Here is a 20,415-nt window from a genome sequence, read left to right on the forward strand (position 1 = left end):
TGCCAGGTGGAAACCTAACTGTGTAGCCACTTAATAAGAACCTGTTATTAGGATTGAATGGAAATCAACAGCAAATAAGCTGAGCCACTCATTTTCTCTCTTAAAAAAAAAAAAAAAAAAGTAACACAAGAAAACCCACTGCTTCTGCATGTCAGAACCATTCGCAAACATAAATTGTAACAGATTGAATTTAATGCTTTAGCCTACTTAAATGCTACATCTGTTTAGTCTCTTAACTGAATAACCAGAAGTCTGTACTACCTCCTACAGGAAATAAAGTCTGGCATGTGGTACAGCCAGTCTGAATTAGACGGCACACCTCCCTGTGCACATTGTATTTGAACACATTTTAACATTGGCTTCAAACTCCAAGAAAGATACCTAGCACTGTGAACAGACATAAGATTTTTGTAAATGTGTAAATAGTGCATGTTTATTTTGTAAGTAATAGGCTTCAGTATCGGTTGTTAATAGTGATGGTTGGACCTGAGAACCATCTGAGGCAGCACAAGTTTCTATTATAAAATTAGTACCAGATCAAGGAAAGGTATTCATTAAGCAATGAATCAGAGTCAGGATGAAACACATTTACCAGGAGCATAGGCCTAAATGGAATACTGAACAGAAAGGAGGAATTAGAAGTTGTACAGGAGAGTTTATATCTGTTTTCTAATATATTAAATAGTTTATTTCTATTTTTTTTCTTGTCATTTAGCACTTAGTTTACAACGTACCGATGCATATGTGATTTTTCACAGGTGAAAACCAATTAAGCAAAGAAAGAAAAAAAAAAGTAAAAGCTGGTGTAAAACTAAATTTTGAGTCATCATTTCTCAGTTTTTATTTTATTTAATACATATGATCTCAAGAATATGGTGGGAAATTATAAAATGATCTTACAAATTTTGATGCTAGTTATCCAGCAAAACAGTTTTAGGAAAAAGATCAGTATTTATAATTCCTGGCCAGGCAATATTCTTCAAAGATGACTTCTTCCTTATTGATAGGAATCTAACGAAAAGATAAAGAAAAACCTAAGTACATTTTCTGAGCAAACCATAAATTAAATATAAAAACACACAAAAATCAACATTAAGTCATATAACTAGGTTTTCATTATTTCTGGATAAGAAGTAAAAAGGATAAAATATTGCCTCACAAGCTATACTTTAAACCCTACTCAATTAAAGATATTTCTAGTTTGTGGTATACAAATTATAATTTTCATATTCTGGCATTAGTAAAAAGACTAAGTAGATTTTCAAAGGTAAAAAAGGTTCAAAACTTTAGCAACCTGAAATGGAGTAAACTTAAGTCATCCTAAGAATATTTCATAACCCTTATTTAAACAGCAGACAACTCTCCCATCAATTGAAAGCATTTCAGGGTAGACTAGCAGTTATATAGAATCCAAGTTAAAAAAAAATAAATCTTTTTTTCATCTTTTTTTTTTTTTTTTTTTTTTTTTTTGTACTTGGCCAGTCACAGTTATGAGTAGTTTGGAGCATCTAAATGTGGGATAGGAAATTTGCACTGTTCTGCAGGGGCTCTCCCAGGAATAAACTTTGTGGGTTGCAAAGCAGCCTGTGAGGACTTGCATAAAGGGAGGTGCAGTAGAGGGAGGTGCGAGTGGAGTTCACTATTCAGCGAGCGTTCATGAGAAAAAAGGGATTTTGAGGGGAAAAAAAGGGATTCTGTTTTCATTTTGCACTCTGAATTACCCCAAAGCCTACTTGTTTCACTCCCTGGATTTAGTGGAAGTTTGATAATAAAGAGAACAAGTTCGGATAAAGTAGCTCTTAAGAAAACAAATGAAATGAGCTTGAATCTTAAATCCCTAGAAACAAAGAAAAGCAAGTATTTAAAAATGAAACCTAAAGAAAAAGGGGGGAAAAGAAGGAAGGGAAGGAGGGAAGGAGAGAGAGAAAGAGAGAAAGAAAGAAAGAGAGAAAGAAAAGAAAGAAAAAGAAAGAGAAAGAAAGAAAAAGAGAGAGAGAGAGAGAGAGGGAGGGAGAGAGGGAGAAAGCTGGTGTTCCAGTCTACAAGCAGCACCTAATCAGCACCAATATTTTTATGAAGTGTACTGTGGCTTTCAGGTACCTGTGTTTCAAAGGGCCTAACTACTTGTTTATGAATCCACTTAGGCATTAGTGAGTTTTTAATCTTTCCCCAGAGATCACATCTGTAATCTGGCAGACAATATTGGCACAGATACAGCAGATAAAAGAACAAACTGTCAGCAGTGGGTCTGAATCGATTTATGTTTTGGCCTTTTTCCCCAGATGTGAATGAATGTGAAATGCTGAGTGGGGTATGTGGCGAAGCCCTCTGTGAAAACGTCGATGGTTCTTTCCTGTGCCTGTGTTCTGATGAAAACCAGGAATATGATCCAATGACCGGACAGTGTCGCTTCCGTACCTCACCAGGTAAAATACCAGCAGATTTTTTTGCATGCTTGTCATGATTTCTACTGAACATATAACCTATGCAAAGGTAAAGTCGGTGGAAATGGTCTTGTAGTGGTCTTCTCATAGCATTATGTTGTACTAATATGAGTCCTCAGAAACAGTAGTTTGGAAAACTGAAAGACAAAACACTGAGTTGTCGGTCACATTGTGTGCTTCCCCTTCCTTTTTTACTCCATCTTTTGTCCTGTTTTTCTGAGTAATTCATCGTAAAGAACTTTTGAGGTTTCATTCAGGTGTTTTGGATGTTGCAAATACTACCAGAAATACATTAATTAAAAATGAATTTAGAACTCTCAAAGTTGTCTCTAAATTTTTACACTGATCTAGTCTGGATAGAACAAGACCTTGATAAGGAGCAGCAGAGTACAAGAAATGAAGGAATTAATGTGCACATTCCTCTCTGGAATGCAAATCTTGGTATTTTCTTAATTTGTTCTTACACTGCATACAGATCTAGCCTCTGGAAAACTTCAGAAAAACTGTCTCTTCTGCCAGGATGCAGACTCCACAGCTTAAGTAGCTGTGGCTATTTTCTCCTCTCACTCATGGTATTTCAACTTGTTTACAAGGCTGAAACATCTGTGACCCACGTATTTAGATCGTTGAATGTAGCACTCAGAAGCACTCAAGATGTTGCCTGTGAAATATCATTAACAGCTGACTGACAAACTGAAACTTTTGCAAAATATTATCAGAATGATTTGGACTTACAGGAATGAAAAAAAAAAAAAAGATGGCTGAGGCAGAAAAGCAATGCCCAGTGGCACTACCTCCATTCCTGTTTGCAAGTAGTTCTTGCAATGTTGCAGTACCTTTCCATCATGAAGCAAATTAGCTTAGGTGGTAACTGATGATAACTGAAGTAGTAGCATTTGCAATTCTTTCAGAGTATTTGAATTATATTCTCAAGATCTGCAGATATGAATGACATCATTGTTTTGGTACTGTGAGGGGGTGGTTCTTGGGTGAATTCAGCTACTGGTTGAAACAAAACCAAAGACAAAGTTAGCAGAGCCACCTGAGCATGGTAAAAAGAAGTCAAGTTCTGGGAGCATTAAAGGACATACCCAATTGTTACTAGTGGGAGGGACGGGATGAAATAACCTACAGTGTGGCCAATTGCACTATGAACAGATGAGTACTCTAGTGTCAGTACTAGCTCCATTTTGTTCTCATCAGCATAGCTTTGCTGCAATTGGTTTGGAAGAAGCCATTCTTCCTTCCCCTCCAGCATTCATTGGGCCCTAACAGAGCACATGCTTCACCTTTGTCTCTTCTCTGATTAGATCATCAAGGAGGAAGATCTCACATAGGAGACTGGAAGGCATGCAAATTAGGACTCAGTGTAATGTTCTTCACATCATATGCTCATGAACTAGAATAAAGAAAAGTGACAGTACTGCAGAGCTGTTACTACTTGTCTTCCAAAGTAAAAGGAGGAGAGGATTACCATTAGTTCAAAAAGCATTTTCTTTCCTGTACATCCTATAGCCTTGCTTGTTGTTTTCTCCCCTCTTCCTCTTCCTCTTCTCTTTTTCCTCTTATAAATAGGTTTCTGCTTCTGAAGATCTCAGGGACTGAGTCAAGTGGTGACACTGCCCTGTGTTTCTCTGTATTAGATATTTCAAGAGCTGACAATTTGCTCTTCATTCTCCTACATCTGCTCATTTAACTTGTTCCTGTCTCATTCTGGGAACAAATGGGTGGCCCTTGTGCAGCTTCCAACTGAAGAGGAAATAAAAACAGTCTTTTTCTCTGTAAGTGGGCAGGAGCTCCATGTGGTCACTGCAGGATAGGCAACAACAGCTATGTTGGTTTGCCCAACAGTGAATACTTCAACCCTTCCCCATTAACCAGCTGCAGCATGATCATATAGGAATAGCTTGCTACCTCCCTGCAAGTAGTGATGGAAGAGCCATACATCGCAAAGTGTTGGCAAACCACATACTCCAGTCATGTGCAGTGCTTCAAGAGCCTCTGTAGTGCATGTGAGCATCATCTGTCAGCACTAGGTTGCATCATGCCTATTTTGAGAAAGGAGGAATTTTATCTGTTATCCTGTTGCAGATATCTGATCTGTAGTTCAGTGTGGTTTACTCAGCTTTTTCTTATTTCTCATTTTGCGCATAAAGAGATGTCTGTGCACCTCATTCCAGGTGGAAATAGGATGCCATTTCTAAAAATGGGTGAAAATTATTTAAATGCTACTTTAATTTGGGAACTTCTTTGCATGTGGTTCCTTTGTGGAATAGCGTGTTCATGTTTTTTCTTTATTTACTTTTAGGGGTCTAGGTACTTCCTTCTGTTTAGATTTCACTTGGAAATTCATCTGTTAGCTGTGTCCTGAAGCAACCCTCTCATTGTATGTATTGGGAGATCTACCCCATATTGTCATATTCAAGTAACAAAAAAGAGTAATTGTGCTAGGTTTGATTGTGTTATTCCCCTCCTGTCTGCCCTGCCATTCACAAAATATAACAAACAGTTAAGAAAGAGGAAAAGAAAAGAAAAGAAAAAGGAGGAAAGAAATAGTTATTGTGTACTTCTGTACCTCTTTGTGCCTAAAAAAAAGAAGATGCTTGCTTTGGATTACTGAGTATTCTGATTTATTCTTTAACAAGATTTCTAAGGCCATTTATTATGAACTTGTAGCAAGTACCAAGCTGAATGCAGTTGGAGTAATATTCCTTATTAACATAGTTAATTATTTCTGAATAAGCATATGTGTAAATGTAACTATATCAGCAGGAATCTGGCCTATGTACAGAAAGGTCAGTAAGATCAGAAGTTTTAGATTACAGTTTAGGCTATCAAAGGATTTCAGTGAGACAACTCCCCTAAGCTACTTGGGCCCTCCTACGGCTAATTTAGACATTTTCTCATGGCTACATGAAATGTGATCAGTTCTTTAGGGCAAGATGGTTAACAGTATTTTACTAAGATTTATAAATAAAAATCACAGATTTGGTGTCCAAACATGGTACGAATCTTTCCTAGACTGGTTTATATTAAAACAAAATAAATCCCCTCCAATCTAACCAACTGCTACCATACACATACACACACACACACAAAAGAAAAAAGAAAAAAGGCTACCAATAAATCTGATCCTAAAGCTGTCTCAAAGCTAGAAATTTTGTGCCTGAATACTAAACTTTCTAAATTTTAATGTTCTGTTTTAAAACTTTAAGGGGAACTCTTCATGCTCCTGTTATTTTTTTAACCGGGATATGTTCCTGTTTTTCTAAGCTAAATCACAATTTGAATTTGTCATGCATGAATGTGGTCTTAGAAACCGTTTTTAAACATGCAGTTCCTGAATTGTGTGTATACATGTCTCTGGACATACACCACACACACACACGTTACATGTTATAGCTTGCAATATGTGGAGCCAGGTGAGAAATCTGTAAGAGTGCACCCTGACTGTAGGCACATACCATTACATTTTTACTGTGTTTTTTAAGATCAAGTTCAGAAAGATGTTACTCAAGCCATTTGCTCAGAGTCACCAGGGTCTTTGCTGAGGTTTTAGAAGTCATAAACTTGTTATGGTGATTTTCACTTTAGGAACCATCTTACTGATTCCAACTGTGAATAAGAAGCAGTGGTACAGGGTTGCAATATTTAAGGTCCTGTCAGCTCTCTCTGTGTGTGGTTTGTTTGTTTGTTTTTCACACATCACTGTGATTCAGGCCATTACCTAGGCAAATGTATGAATGTATGCTGAAGTCTAAGCATATACTAATATCCTGATCATCCACTGAATCCTATAACACTAATGCACATTTTTGCATCAGTCACATGCTGAAACATATTGTTGGATCGAAGTTATGTTAAGGCATATTAATCTATTTCTAATTAGTATTTCATAGTGCAATCTAGCAGCAGCTATATAGAACCTCTCTTCTAGGCTGTTAATGTAACAGACATTTTAATAACCTGATAAAATTGTTACTTTACCAGAGTGCCTGAAGTAGAGATATTTTACGTTTTCTAACAACAACAAAACACCTGAAAGAACCAATTATATGAAAAAATAAGTATCAATTTCCTATCATATTTGGTCAAAATATTTAGTAAAACTACTTTCAGAAACAACCAGTTAGCTAAATGGTTAATAGTGTATGAAAGAAATTATAAGCTTGTAGACACAGACTGGTCTTGGTTAAAAAATAATAATAATAATAAAGATTTGTGTCTCATTTGCTTTCCAAACATTCATGACGCCTGCTTGACTAACCCTCAGTCACAGCTGTGTAAACAACAGACTTTTAAGCTGCTGAACAGATAATGGGAGGAGAAACCAACACATCATACGTAAAATGGGAATAAACAATCGCACGAGGAGATTTCCCCCTTCCTCCCGAGGCAGCTTCTGCTGTTCTCTTGCCAGTAAACAGCGTGAAAATTGCCATGCTTTTTTCTCCTGGTTAAGCGTTTGGCTTTGATTCAGTTAGACAGGTGGCAAATGGCCAAGGAAAATGTATAATTTGGTGGCTCGAGTACCACTCTCTCACCTTGGAATAACAGATTTAGTTCAGTTGAGTTTCTGTGACACACGATAGCTTTAACTTAGCTCCTATTGGATAGCAGCTGATACCACAAAACCACTGTACTTTATGAAATTCAGCACATTATGGAAAATTGTAATTATCTGACGAGGGGAGACCACAGACTAAACTAACAAAGATGAAATAAGCACTCAGCTGGGTGTTTCCTTTAATGTACAGCTTAGCTATACTGGCAAAAGAGCAAAGGAAAATTCGCCTTGTAGGTGGCAACATTGTACTAAATTTGAATGGAGGTGTCTGCCAGCCCCTCAATCTCCAGAAACAGACACAGTCATTTTTCTGAGGAAAATAGAAATAAATCCAATTGTCTGTTTGGAATGAGAAGCCAAAGAACTATTGCACACGTTCATACTATTGCAAAAAAAAAAATTAAACCTGCTTTTCTCAAAGTAAATCTAGTATTTGCATGCTCAGTAAAGTTGCCTTGCCTCATCAGCTCGGGCAAATGAGGGTAGGCAGGGATAACAGGCCTGAGGTAATGAGCTGGAGTTTATTTAATTCCTTCTGCATCTTTTGGACAATCACTAGCTCCGAGTTCCCACCTCACAGACATTATTTTTAATGTGGTTGGGACTAGAGAAAAGACCCATTCTATATCTGGCATAGAGAGCCTGAGCTTTACCTCCATGAGACAGCCAGAGGGAGGAGCAGATGGAAAGATCAACTCGAACTTGGTACTCCCAGCTATGCAACGATTTGTAAGCTGGCCAGCCTTGAATATTTTCTTAAACAGAGCTGCAAGGCAAAGGTAGAGTATGTGCCACAACTGTTTGGGTCTTACTGCTACTCTAGCATTTTGAAACGCGCTGTCACTCAGGTGTAAAATAGTTTTAATTCCCACCTGGAGTTGTGCTACTGACTGCCGCTTGCTATATTGTGCAACAGGCTGAGAAGAAATGAACAAATCTCAAACAATGGAAAATCAGCCAATATGCAATAATTTGTAGTAGGTTTTTATGAATTTAAATATTTTTAAATATTTGTTAAGTGCTAGACGTAAATAATTTCACGAAAGAAAAGGAAATGAACCAGTCACCTCAAGATCTATTTAAAGCTCCTGAACAAAGTTTTGGTTTTGATTAATAAATATAAGCAACTCTGTTACCTCATGGATGGCTTATGAAAAGTTTTTTGTATTCATTAGGTTTGGATAACAATTCCGTGTGATAGTTTCTACTTCTGAGCTCTTGAGGAGAATTTTTGTGGAAGTGCAAGGTTAGATTGACAGGATACTGCAAATACAGAAGCTTTAACTATGTATTTCTTTCCAGACTCACTCCTTCATGTACTTAAGGAGCACCTTGCTTTAGAAAGGTCTTTGATTATTAATAGAGTTTGTTTGTTATTTGGATCTAAGGGAAAAGAGTATTTTACCTCCAGTCCTTGCATTTATCATCAGAGGACCCACTGAACTGCAGAAGGCAGAAAATACTATTTCTTGGCTGGATGCCTGTAAAGCCTATTTTAAAATAAAGCACAGAGTCAGTTACCTCAACATCTGCATTATATTCCTCTACTTACCATGGAGTGTCACAGTTACTTTTGTGAAAATCGTAGAAGGCCTTGTTTTCAAGTGCGGACTGTGCTTTCTTCCAAGTGAAATTAAAAGGAAATAATCATTCTTTTGAGAATCCATCCTTTTCAGTTTGTGCCTTAGCTCCTTTATCTGTAAAATGAGGTTTGCTCACTTCTGTGAAGGGCTTCAGAATTCATACATGGAAAGCATCAAGTTGGACATGATAGTTAGGTACTTAAGCATGATAGCAGGTAGTTCATGCATCACTTGAAAGTGAGAGAAGTGCAAATGGGAAGAATTCCATTTTTGGCCAAGTTAGAGAGTAAGTCTGGAAAAGAACTGTTATAAATTCCCATCATTCATACTAAGAACAAAAAGGTTGAACCAAAATTTGTGCTTAACTATTTTCTTAACTAGACAATGCTGCTCTTCACTGTAGTGAATCTCAGAGGTATTATGGCTCTCCATATTCTCCTATAAAAAGGATGTATTTCACATGTTATCTTACATAGTTATTCTCTTTTCTCTTTCAGAATTGCCAGTAGAGACTGATCAACATGAAGATGGAAAGAAGGAGTGCTACTACAATCTGAATGATGCTAATTTCTGTGACAATGTGCTTACGTCTAATGTAACCAAACAGGAATGCTGCTGTACTTTGGGTGCTGGCTGGGGTGACAACTGTGAAATCTTCCCATGCCCTGTCTTTGGAACTGGTAAGAGGAAGCTGTCTATCCATTTGTAAAATTTTGAAGCATTGTGTTTATGCTAACATTAGCGTGCTTTGCCATCAGAGAAGGCTTACCCATTAAATCCCATGTAAAATATAGGCATGGTTTATCCTGTGGAGACCTTCACAGAGGAAAAGTCAGTAGGAATACTTCGTATCTGGTGTAAATCCATTGGCTTCACTGCAGTTACCCTAGGGATAAAAGTGGGCAGCGTTATCTCCAACTGAGTTTAAACAAAGATGGATTGTCACAAAAGGTTTTTCCAGCTGCTTTAATGACATTTTAGTTAGATTATTCCCTCAAGCTGGAAAACAAAGGTAACCATTACAATGTTATTGAGTCTGCAGTTATTCTTTGTACTGTTGTTTCTACACCACTATGAATTACTGATGTATATTATGACATTAGTTTTACATTTTGCTACTTACTGAACAATACAATTAATCATGTTGTCTGCAGACCATTGTTTAACCTCTAAGTATTAAATTAGAAAAACATAGCCATACTATAGTTGTCACAAATATTGAAAACAGTACTTGAAACATAAACGATGATGGCTGAAATTCAGTATCCAGCTGGAAGAAATCATGTGAGAGAGAACATGTGTAAACTTTTTGAGATTACATACTAAAGATTACTTTTCACATATATGTATCATCTTGTTTAGTTCCTGTTTTAACGGCAATTTAAAATCACTAAAACTGTAGTGAAACGTGTTAAGAAAAGATTCTCTCTGCTTGGTTAGGATTACTTGATTCTGTAGAGCCTCCAAGACGCTTTAAATAATTTCCCTCTGTAATCGACACCATGTTCTCCTGGTGCAGTTAATTAGTGTTTTCACTGTTTAAGGCCTGAAGAATGTGCACAGGGGGTTGTATCTCAGTTGGGGTATGTCTAGATTGCAGCTTGCAGTATAGCTTATGCTAGTTTTAATTAAGATAATTTGGCTACTGGTATTGTTATAACTGCAGAGCACCATGAAACATAGCAAGGATTATATTTTCCTGCCATGAAGCAAGGAAAACTATTTTCCTTGGAGCTCTGTGATGTTTGGCTGCCCTAGTTCTACTTTTCAAAGCTACCTCTGCAAACCCAGGGGAGGGCAAAGTTGGGTGTTATGTGGATGGTGAGACCAGATGACCTTGGAGGTCTTTTCCAACCTTTTTGATTCTGTGACCAACATCCCCCATGTATCTAAAGGTGTGCATGATTGCCTGATAGATGTGAATAAGGCAAAAGGTTGCCTCAGATTTCTCAGACTACCCTGAAACACACATGTAACACTGTACTGGGTCTGGCTGGGATGTTAACTTTTCCCTGCAGCAGCCCATACAGTGCTGCGCTCTGCACTTGTAGCTAGAACAGCAGTGGTATCACACCAGTGTTGTGTCTGCTGCTGAGAAGTGAGAGAGCGGTTGTGGTGTTCAACTGCCTAGCACGGTAAAACCACCACAAACACATGTACACAAGTAACTTTCTGAACAGCATCTTTTTTTTTCTCTCCTTCTCTCCTAGCTGAATTTACTGATTTGTGTCCTGAAGGGAAAGGTTTCATTCCCTCTGGAGAATCACCCTACGGGCTTCTTGCTGAGAATTACAAAGGTCAGTACTGACTTGTATTAAGTTTAATTATTTCAGAAGTTCTGGTAGTTGATTGACCGGAAATGTGAGCCAGCAAAGTAAACATATTAATTCAAATTTTATAAGGTGACAAAGCCAGCTTGTGATATGAAACATTACTGAAAATCACTGTTTGATGGACAGTTAGAATATTAATTGTACACTCTCAGTAATATTCTGGTTTAATTTATGTTAAGTGCTACAGACCGTAAGAATAGGTGCTGGTTCTACAAATCTCAAATACTCATTTCCATATGAAAATCTATGAATGCAAATTTGTAGATAAATGAGTTGGGAGAGAGAAATTGTTGTTAAACATCAGACCTACAAGTGAGGATGAACATAAAAACTGAAGAGAATTGCAGCAATGGCATTTTCATTACTGAACTTCATGGTATAATTACTGAACAAAAGACTAGGGAAATGTGAATGACACAGTCTGTGGGTGTGGACAAAGGGGAGTTGCCATCACTAAGAGGAAGAGTTAGATCAGTGAAATTCCTTTTTAAGTTTGAGAAGTAGCCATCCATATAAATAATTGTCGAGAATAATTTTCTTCAGCATATGGTGTAAATACACTGCATTTATTAGCTAAAATGAAATCAACATATTGTCTTTGGGTTACATAGTAACTACAGTAACTTAAAAAACTATACAAATTTTGTATATTTGTACCTATTAGAATCACTGTTTTACAAATCAAAAACGTTATGTAGAAGTTACTGTGTATTCACATCACATAAATATGCAGTAAAAACTGCTGTTTTTAAAAGTTAAATATTATTAGAGGCATACTATCACATGGTTGATAGATAAACATTTTTCAGAGTTGCTTCTAGCTAAATGATTGCTCTGTCAGACCTGATTCTGAGAGATGACAAAAACTGGTAGGACTGAAAAGATTTTTTTCCTAATGATTTTTATGTGTACTTTTTTTGAAGTACCCTTCCTCACTGACTAGTACACTGCTAGGTCAGTTTTCCTATCCAGTTACTGAGTAGACCATGGCTAAGTTCAGTTCTCTGCCCTACTTATATATTTCTGTGTTATTCTCATCAAGTATTTCTTTGTACCTTGCTTTGCTTTTTACAAAATGAGGAAAATTCTACCTCTTTACCTTGCAGGGACTTGAAAAAGATACTGAAGATCATAAGGCACTAATACACAGATTCATTCAAACTCATGTGGGCGTTTAAATAGGGTACTTGTGTAAGACCTCCACTCTCTGGAGGTGTCTGTTTCTCCTCCAGCTTAGATGGGGTAAAAGTGTCACGGGATGACTGCAGACCTGAGATGGATAGCAGCAGGGGGTGGGTGTTTGCTAGGCTGACAGTTTACATCTAGACGAGTCAGGACACTGTCACAGAGCTGCTCTTGAGGGACCTAATATTCTCTGAGAGTATTTTTATTTGGGGATTGTTTAAGTGTGTTCTTTATCTCTATAGAGATTTCTGTGTAATCTTTGCAAATGGGGATTTGGGACTTGCTGTGTGCGCAGGATGTCCAAATGTATCTCAGACAAAATCTGCATTGCTTTTGTTGTGCTACCTCAGGGTTGATAATATCTCTAGCTGCCATGAATACTGAAGTGTGGAAATACTGCATCTGGAAATATCTTCAACGAATCATTGCCATAATAAGACTTTTTCTGTTTTCAATAAGTTTATTTTGTAATAACCTTAGGAACGGCACAGAGGACAGATAATAAATGGAGGAGTACTTTTAATAATGTGATCTTTCTCTGTTGCACTAACTCATGTTTCTGTTGCTTTTGTCTGTAATCTTCTGCTCGTAGGACCAGCTCTGATTTTCTTATTTGACATTATCTGTCAGAAGTGAATAGCATCAGCTAGCCTTCTTTGACTTTACTCCCAGGTTCTCCCACGTTTCCCCAGACACATACCCTTGTTCCACAGCAAAAAGACAGGCGTGCAACAAAGAACATTTCTAATTAATCTTTGCACTGTTCTTGCTGCTAAACAGTCAAACTTAGCAAACAAGAAATATTTAATGTTTGGAGTCACTTAGTGGCTGGAAGAGTGACCATAAAAATAAATAGCTTTATAGCTCTTTCAGTTCTTCTGGGGAAATAAGCATTTGAATAATTCACCTTTAAAACTTTTGTTTGGGGCTAAAATCTATACTGCCCCAGAGTAAATGGTGAATAGTCTATAGAAGGCTGTGGAATGAGACAGTTGGTATTGAGAGGAGAATCACACTGTGCTTTTTTTTTTTTTTTTTTGCCATTTATAATACCAGCCTAGTTTTAGCAGACTATTCTAGCAAATAGGTCTAGCAAATGAAAGTAGGTTGGAAAAAAGGAAGTGAATGGAATTCCAACAGCAACAAATACATAAATACAGGGCTGGAAAAAAATGTGTACAATTGTGAAAAGGTATGTATGAGCTGGCATACAGTTGATGTGAAACCTCCCTGAAAACATTTAGCCTCATTTGAAACTGTGATAGATTTCCTTTGTCAGCTGTCACTTGGTGGCTCTAGTAGCTGCAGCCGTACATTTAGCAACAGACACAATTATTCCTATCTGGTGGGAAGTCTCCACTGATTTTTTTTTACACAGGTCTTAAAAACAAAGTCACAAGCAGTGCAGATATGAGGATTCTCTACCACACAGCAGTCGCCAAACTGCATGGAGAGAGGAAAGCAGTCACAAAGTCCCTAAGCATAACTGCTTAGTTAGTTTTGTAGTTAGATGATGTGATTTGATTAGATTCATGGTGGGAATCCCATGGCTAAAGCAAATAATATTGGAAGATAGAGGCCAGCCCATGGTCTTAAATCTGTTTTGCTTGGAGCTGAGAGTGACATGGTACCAAAGGGAAGACGGGACCTGCAGGCTTTCCCACTGGCACAGGCTTTCCTCTGTCCTGCAGACAGTTTATCTACTGTGTGTATGCCACAAGAGCGATTCTGACAAGGGAAAAGGAAAGTCGTGGTCCACCAGTTTTCCCTTTTCTGTGCTGGCTATCTGCACACCATTGCCTCTTCCATACCATGCTTGTTTTTTCTGTGGATATCGGTGCTGCTGGGGCCCTCTGTTTACAGTGTTGTTTGCTTGAACAAAGACATGTACAGGCTTTATTCGATCTTGCTCCTCTGCACAGCCTCATGCTAATTATAATAATGCAGCTTTTAATGTTTTCTTCACAGATGCTGATGAATGCCAGCTCTTTGGACAAGAAATCTGTAAAAATGGCTTCTGTTTGAATACGCAGCCAGGTTATGAGTGCTACTGCAAACAGGGCACATACTATGACCCTGTTAAGCTCCAGTGCTTTGGTAAGTTTATTTAAAGTGGTCTTGTCACTGTAATGGTATGCAGATGGGCAAAACAAGCAGATTTGTACAGCAGAATTCCCATCAGAACTGCGGTACTCCCAGTAAGGGGAGGAACACAGGGCCTCCAGACTCCTGTAGTAGCAGCTTTTTAAGAGGCACTGGGTCATTTCCCTTCCCGTCTGCTTGGCTGGGCAGCAATTCAGGCTGACATGGCAATGGCATGTAGAGCAGAGTTTGCTGTATTTGCTTCCTTTTTCAGCAAATTGTTCCCAGGAGTTTGCATCTCCAGAGCAGTCCCTTGTGCTCCCTTGAGCACAACGTGTGGAGCTGCTACCAGCCTTTATGCAGGCAGCACAGAGTGATTGGAGGCGGCTCCCTCCTTATATACGTGCTGCTGCTTCACTCTGCCAGCTGCAGTTTAGCCTTCTGTTCTTTGCACGTGGGGTGAGCAGTGAAAGTGTGTTGAGGCTACCTTACATTTGGTAAGTGTGCTGTTCTTAGTATAATATATCATATTAACACAGGTTTTTTTTTCAAGGACAAATTATTTTCCATAAGCAGTTAACATGCAATGTGAAATTACAGTTCAGGTCACTGATAAGCCCAATTTAGTCTGCAGAACTCCTTTGGTTCTGGTATTCAACTGAAAATTGCTCATAACTGTGACCCTGGCTTTTGCTTTGTAAGCAGAAAACCATGCATAATGTGTGCAATAGCGTAATAAAAGGAAGTAATTTTTGCAACCACAATAAAAGAGCTTTTCACCTTGGGTTTTAAGGTTATTCTTTAAAAAGGTTGGTTGTTTTTGTTTTGTTTTTTATTTCTGTTTTAATGTAATTCATTTTAAGTAAAATGCCTGCTCTTCCCTTTGGGCTAAATCTGCTTTTCTTCTCCAACTCAAACTAAGGAATAGAAATATAGCCAGATAAGTCAATCCTTTCTCCCATTGAGCTCATGAAGACTCTCAGAGCTTATGCCTACCTCTAATGCCTGCTGGTTCTGTCCTAAGGGGATAGGAACTTGGGAACCAGCTGCAGCTGTGCTGGATGCAGGGTATGCCTGGCACTACTACCGCAGCAAGCCTCCTCATCCAGATGCTCCCTAGTTTTTGAGGATTAGAGGTCAGCATCCTGTTGATCTGTCTGTCCTTCTCCATGGGCACAGGCAGGAGTTTGCTGCCAGCAATTGATATCTGTGATAATTAACAGAAGACATGCAGGGAAATCTGCTCCTAATATAAGAAAATATAAACACTGATTAACACAATGGGACTGCTTTGTGCTGGCTTTCCTTGATACATTTCCTTCCATTTTAAAGACACGGATGAATGTCAGGACCCAAACAGCTGTATTGATGGCCAGTGCATTAACACAGAAGGATCTTACAACTGTTTCTGTACACACCCAATGGTTTTGGACGCAACAGAAAAGCGATGCATCAGACCAGCAGATTCAAGTGGTATGACCCCATTATATATATTCCTGGAGTGAGTACACCTCTACGAGGTGGTGCTCACATGGCTACAGAACCCAGTAAGCTTAGACTGGGTTGTTTTGGATGAGCCTATTCTTTTTTTTCCCAAGAGGATTTTGGAAGGCAATGCCTAAACCATCACCTGTTGATCAAGAAGGCATCACGATGTAGGACTCCACAGGGTTCCACTTTGCCAATAGAGACAGGAGATTGTTGGAAGTATTAATTGAGATTAGGCTTGGGCTAGGGAGTCTTCAGTTGATTCACCAGCTCTGCATCTGCCTCTTCCAGCCTTGTAGGTAAAGAGGCATAGCCTGCTTGCTGTCTCCCTAAAGCTGGGGTTTGGCTGTGGGCAATTCAATTGAGGGAGATTCAATTCAGAGTGAGTGCATGCTTTTACCAAGGGAAGGAATAAAATCAGGAATAACAGGGTATAGAAGAAAATAGCTTAAATTATATCTGTGCTTGCAATTGATTCATATTTGATGTATATCAAGCTCACATTTTCAAGCTGTGAGCTGCAACAACACTATTTAAAGTTATTTCATTTTCTTTTTATTTCAGCAGACATTGACTTCAGGGGAAAAAAAAAAAAAGATATTCTGAGAATCTTAGAAACATTTCAGAAATCCAGAGCATTTCACAGTCTGCACAGCTTAGTCTATGCCATGCTTAACTTTGGAAGAAACATTATAATGTGTTTGATAAATATTGGCATTGTATAGCCATAATCCAGACCTCTGCTACCCTCTTTACATTTTCCTCAGCTGCTTCTGTGAAAAGAAATGTCAATACAGACCAAATGCTGCTTTAGTCACTCCACATTTAGTCACTCCACATTGCTCCACATATTTTTGTGGAGCAATATGGTCATCCTCTTGCCTGAAATGGTGAAATAATTACAGCACTTTTATTTTTCAATCTTGAGTTAAACAAAACAAGAGCAAGATTGTTCTTTGGTTTCATCTAGGATTTGAAGGAGAATGTAAGGGCCCAATGGGTCTTCCATCATGCTACACTGGGGCCAATACAGCAGTGATCTTCTCACCCAGCACAAAGCACTCAAGCCTTGTATCACCACTGCCACTGTCCTCCCTACTGCAGAAAAGGATGCAGGCTGGTTCCTTTGCTGCCAGCAGAATTTGGAGTTGGCTGCAGGGAACCACTGCTGCTCTTCCCTGTATGTTCTGGCAAGTTCTTAGCAGAATATCTATCTACATTCTGGTAACCTTTGCACTTGCAGAACAACACACTGTAGGTTTCAATTCTCTATTTACACATGCTCCACTGAATCTTGTTGTAGCATCATGTAAAAATGCAGTTAATACATTTGGACAGACAAAACAGACTCCTGGTTTGTGACAACACTTATTTTTCATTGTGTATTGGAACAAAATCAGAACCCTTTAGACATTTTTACAAAACAATTGTGCTGCGGTGTTTACTTCCCAAGTAGAAGATTAAGTTTTCAGTTCCTCTCTCTCTGATCAGCAGTGATCAGAGAGTACTGGGACTGGGAATTGTTCCTACTGAGAAATTTGTCAGAACTAGTATGCCTATGAAATATTCCAGCTTTGACAAAAATACATGTTTTTGTTAATGTTTGTAAGAATGTGACAGTAGTTCACAGCAGTATTCTGTCTCTAACAATAGCTATAAGCAGATGATTAGGGACCAGCACAGCAGATAAACAATGCTTCCCCTCACCCTCCCCAGCACTCTCCCAGCCTCCAGCTATTTTCAGCTGAGGGGATTTCCTGAGTCTGAGGCAGTTTGTCTGTTTAGTTAATGGGACTCTCTTCCAAGTATTTGTCCAGTCTGCTCTTGAGCCCATGTAAGATTTTTCAGCTCTGCCCTAGCAGTAACAGTGCCTTCTGTTGCCATTGCCAGCCATATACAAAAAGCAAAATAACAATTTTTAAAGGGTTATTCCCTGCATGGAGTTCCCCAAATATCTACCTCTGTCCTAACACTTTTTGTAGAGCTGTGCAAAACTTTCATGAGAGCAGAGCTGAGTTAGTGTTTGTGTTCAGCACTGACTACAGACTTAGGAAGTTTTAATTTTTGCATATCCAACCTAATGTGCTTTTAAAGTGACCTAACAATGCCACTGAAAAATCAGAACCTTTCAAGGTTTCTGCAACGCTGAACACTCAAGCGATGAGTCACGAAGCATTTAGAAATGGTCATGACTTCTAAGCTTAAATTTGTATTTAATGAAATTTGTCTAGTCTTGGATTCATGAGAAGTTAAAGCTAGGTTAATCTCCAGCCTATATTTAGAAAATTTTGTGTTAGCCAGTATCTTTTTAAATAACTGTGCTGCAAAAATGATGTATTGCTGTCTTCTCCATCAGAACAAACTGAAGAAACTGAGGTCTACCAGGATCTTTGCTGGCAGCATCTAAGTGATGATTTTGTTTGTAGTCGACCTCTGGTTGGAAAGCAGACTACCTATACTGAGTGCTGTTGCTTGTATGGTGAAGCCTGGGGCATGCAGTGTGCATTGTGTCCTATGAAAGAATCAGGTAAGGAAACAAACATTTCAATTCTTGGAATGAATTCTGAAATAGTTAATCAGTTTAGTCCCTTTAATCTATACTTGGGCTAATAACATAAGAAAGAACAAAAAACCCCAAACCCTTCAAGAACTAATGGAAATTGTTCTCACTATTTAAGGGAAGTCACTACAGTCCAGATTTTGAAAATGTAGCTACTTTTATTTTTGGCATTTACAGGACCCATTTCTTTCAGGTGGATCTGTCAGTGACTGGCAATTAGGACCCTGGTGAAAATAAGAGGGCATTTTAAGGGTAGCACAATTCCTTACTGTGACTGAGAAATTAAAAACTACCTTTGAAAATACAGACACAGTTCGCATGCATACACATGCTAATACTCAACAAGCTAAATAAACATTTCCATTTTTTGTTGCTGGCATTATACATACAAATGCATTTTCAGTGTGATGTTCTGCCAGGATGGCTGCAAATAGATGTGTTTGCTTGATAAGGATTTGCTGAACTGTGGTTTAGAATCACTAAGTCAAAGAAAGAGTTGTTATATAGTTAGATGCTCCATTATTGTGAAATGTATAGATGAGCAGTTTAAGATAAGGGAAATGGAGTACCAGTAAGGACTGAAGAATTTTCAGGGATGTTAAGGAATATTTTGGAGCACAAGCTGGCTAACAGTTATATTTTTAGTTCATTAAATTTAGTGTTGGAGTTTAGAAATCAGACATTGTTCCAAGTTACTTCAAGTAGAAGCTGTTTCTTGCAGTGACTACAAAAGCTAATGAATACAGAAAGAAATGTTGTGTTGGACTCTCTTCTGTGCTCTGCATAAAGGAGAAGAGACCAGCTGTATGTCACTGTGCCTGAGATGATGCTTCAGTTCCTTTAACAGCCCTGATATACAGAGTCTGGTACTATACTAACTTGTGTGCAAGCAGTGTATCTTCATTGCCCATATATAAACTATTTCAAGGCCTAGTTTGGATATAGCTATACTACAGGGGTGTCTTTCAGAAATACAGTTTTCTGGGTAAGAATAGCATGCTGCACTAGTAAAGCTTTTTATTCTGATCATACTGTATTTTTATTTGGGCACGTGTAACTGTCATGTTGTGGCTATAGCAGTACGTGTTTCACTTGTAGCGAGAACTCTGGAGTTAAAACTACATGGAGAAGCTCAGCAAAGTATTAATATGGCTGTGTTTGTGTCTACTTGGCTTTTATGTTTTTATAATTTACTTGCAAGGTCCTTGAACCTGCTCATATATGTCTTTGCTTGTTTGAGTTTGCTTTGGAAGTACAGCAACTGAAAAAAGTCTGATTTTGATGATGTTGGCTAGAGTAACTGGTTAACGTACACCCCTGAAAGAGACTGAAGAATAAAAACAGCATGACAGTAGCTGGATTTATAAGATATGGAAATCTCTGAAATGTGTTTGTCAGAACAAATCTTACATGAGGACATTTGCAGACATGGAATTACCACACCTCATAGAACAACAATTGCAATGGAATGAAATGTTAAATATCCTCAGAGAAGTTTGAGAAGCTGTTTCTAGTAGAGAGAGTTCAAGTAGGTACTAGACTTGGTTCTGAAGATTTCTAGCTAGTTAAGCGTAAATTAGGATAAATCTGAAAAAGAGCAGAGGACTACCAGGATAGTCAAGTGTAGTCTGAACACATTTAGGCTTGAAATTAGATGGGTTTTGATCCATCCAGAATCCACATGATTCTGGAGCAGCAGCTCTGTGACAACAGTGGGGTGCAGATCCCAACTAGCTCTATGAAGGAGCTTGAGCAATTCGTTAAACAAATTACTTGAAGGATTATGATAGGTAACATCATGCTAAATGTCACTCGGAGGATCCTCAAAGCTGAAGAGCATTATGTTGGGCATTAAATTATTCTTCCTCCAGACGATCATTTTTGTGTGAAGCTTAATGCACATTGAAAAATATCTGCTTTAAATGAAACTATAAGGCATATTTTCATCCCAGATAATTTAAGTCATTATTACAAATTGGAATATAGAGGGTTAAAAAGAATAAAAGCTTATTGAATCTTTAATGTGTCTGAAAAAAGCATGTATAATCTTACATTTCTTAGTGTAAGTGGTGTATGCTCATGTGCCCTCACACATATGTGCATATGCACACACAGAAACCTGGGAACTTTCCTGTGTTTTCAGGATCATTTACCAAGAAATATTTGAAGCTGA

General features: G+C 38.2%; 1 protein-coding gene across 7 annotated transcripts in view; it reads left to right on the plus strand.

Annotated features, from left to right (window-relative positions):
• Positions 1–20,415, plus strand: part of LTBP1 (latent transforming growth factor beta binding protein 1) — a 207,865-nt gene that overhangs the window by 173,568 nt on the left and 13,882 nt on the right. For 6 of the 7 annotated variants that reach the window (XM_035320455.1, XM_035320457.1, XM_035320456.1 and 3 more), the window contains 6 exons: positions 2,283–2,426; positions 9,092–9,274; positions 10,805–10,891; positions 14,081–14,209; positions 15,527–15,667; positions 18,039–18,209. In XM_035320455.1, coding sequence (XP_035176346.1) covers positions 2,283–2,426; positions 9,092–9,274; positions 10,805–10,891; positions 14,081–14,209; positions 15,527–15,667; positions 18,039–18,209 — 855 coding nt within the window. The remainder of the gene's footprint in view (positions 1–2,282; positions 2,427–9,091; positions 9,275–10,804; positions 10,892–14,080; positions 14,210–15,526; positions 15,668–18,038; positions 18,210–20,415) is intronic. The other variant, XM_035320458.1, reaches the window with a different exon arrangement.

Source organism: Oxyura jamaicensis, chromosome 3 (assembly GCF_011077185.1).
Source record: "Oxyura jamaicensis isolate SHBP4307 breed ruddy duck chromosome 3, BPBGC_Ojam_1.0, whole genome shotgun sequence".
NCBI classification, from domain to species: domain Eukaryota; kingdom Metazoa; phylum Chordata; class Aves; order Anseriformes; family Anatidae; genus Oxyura; species Oxyura jamaicensis.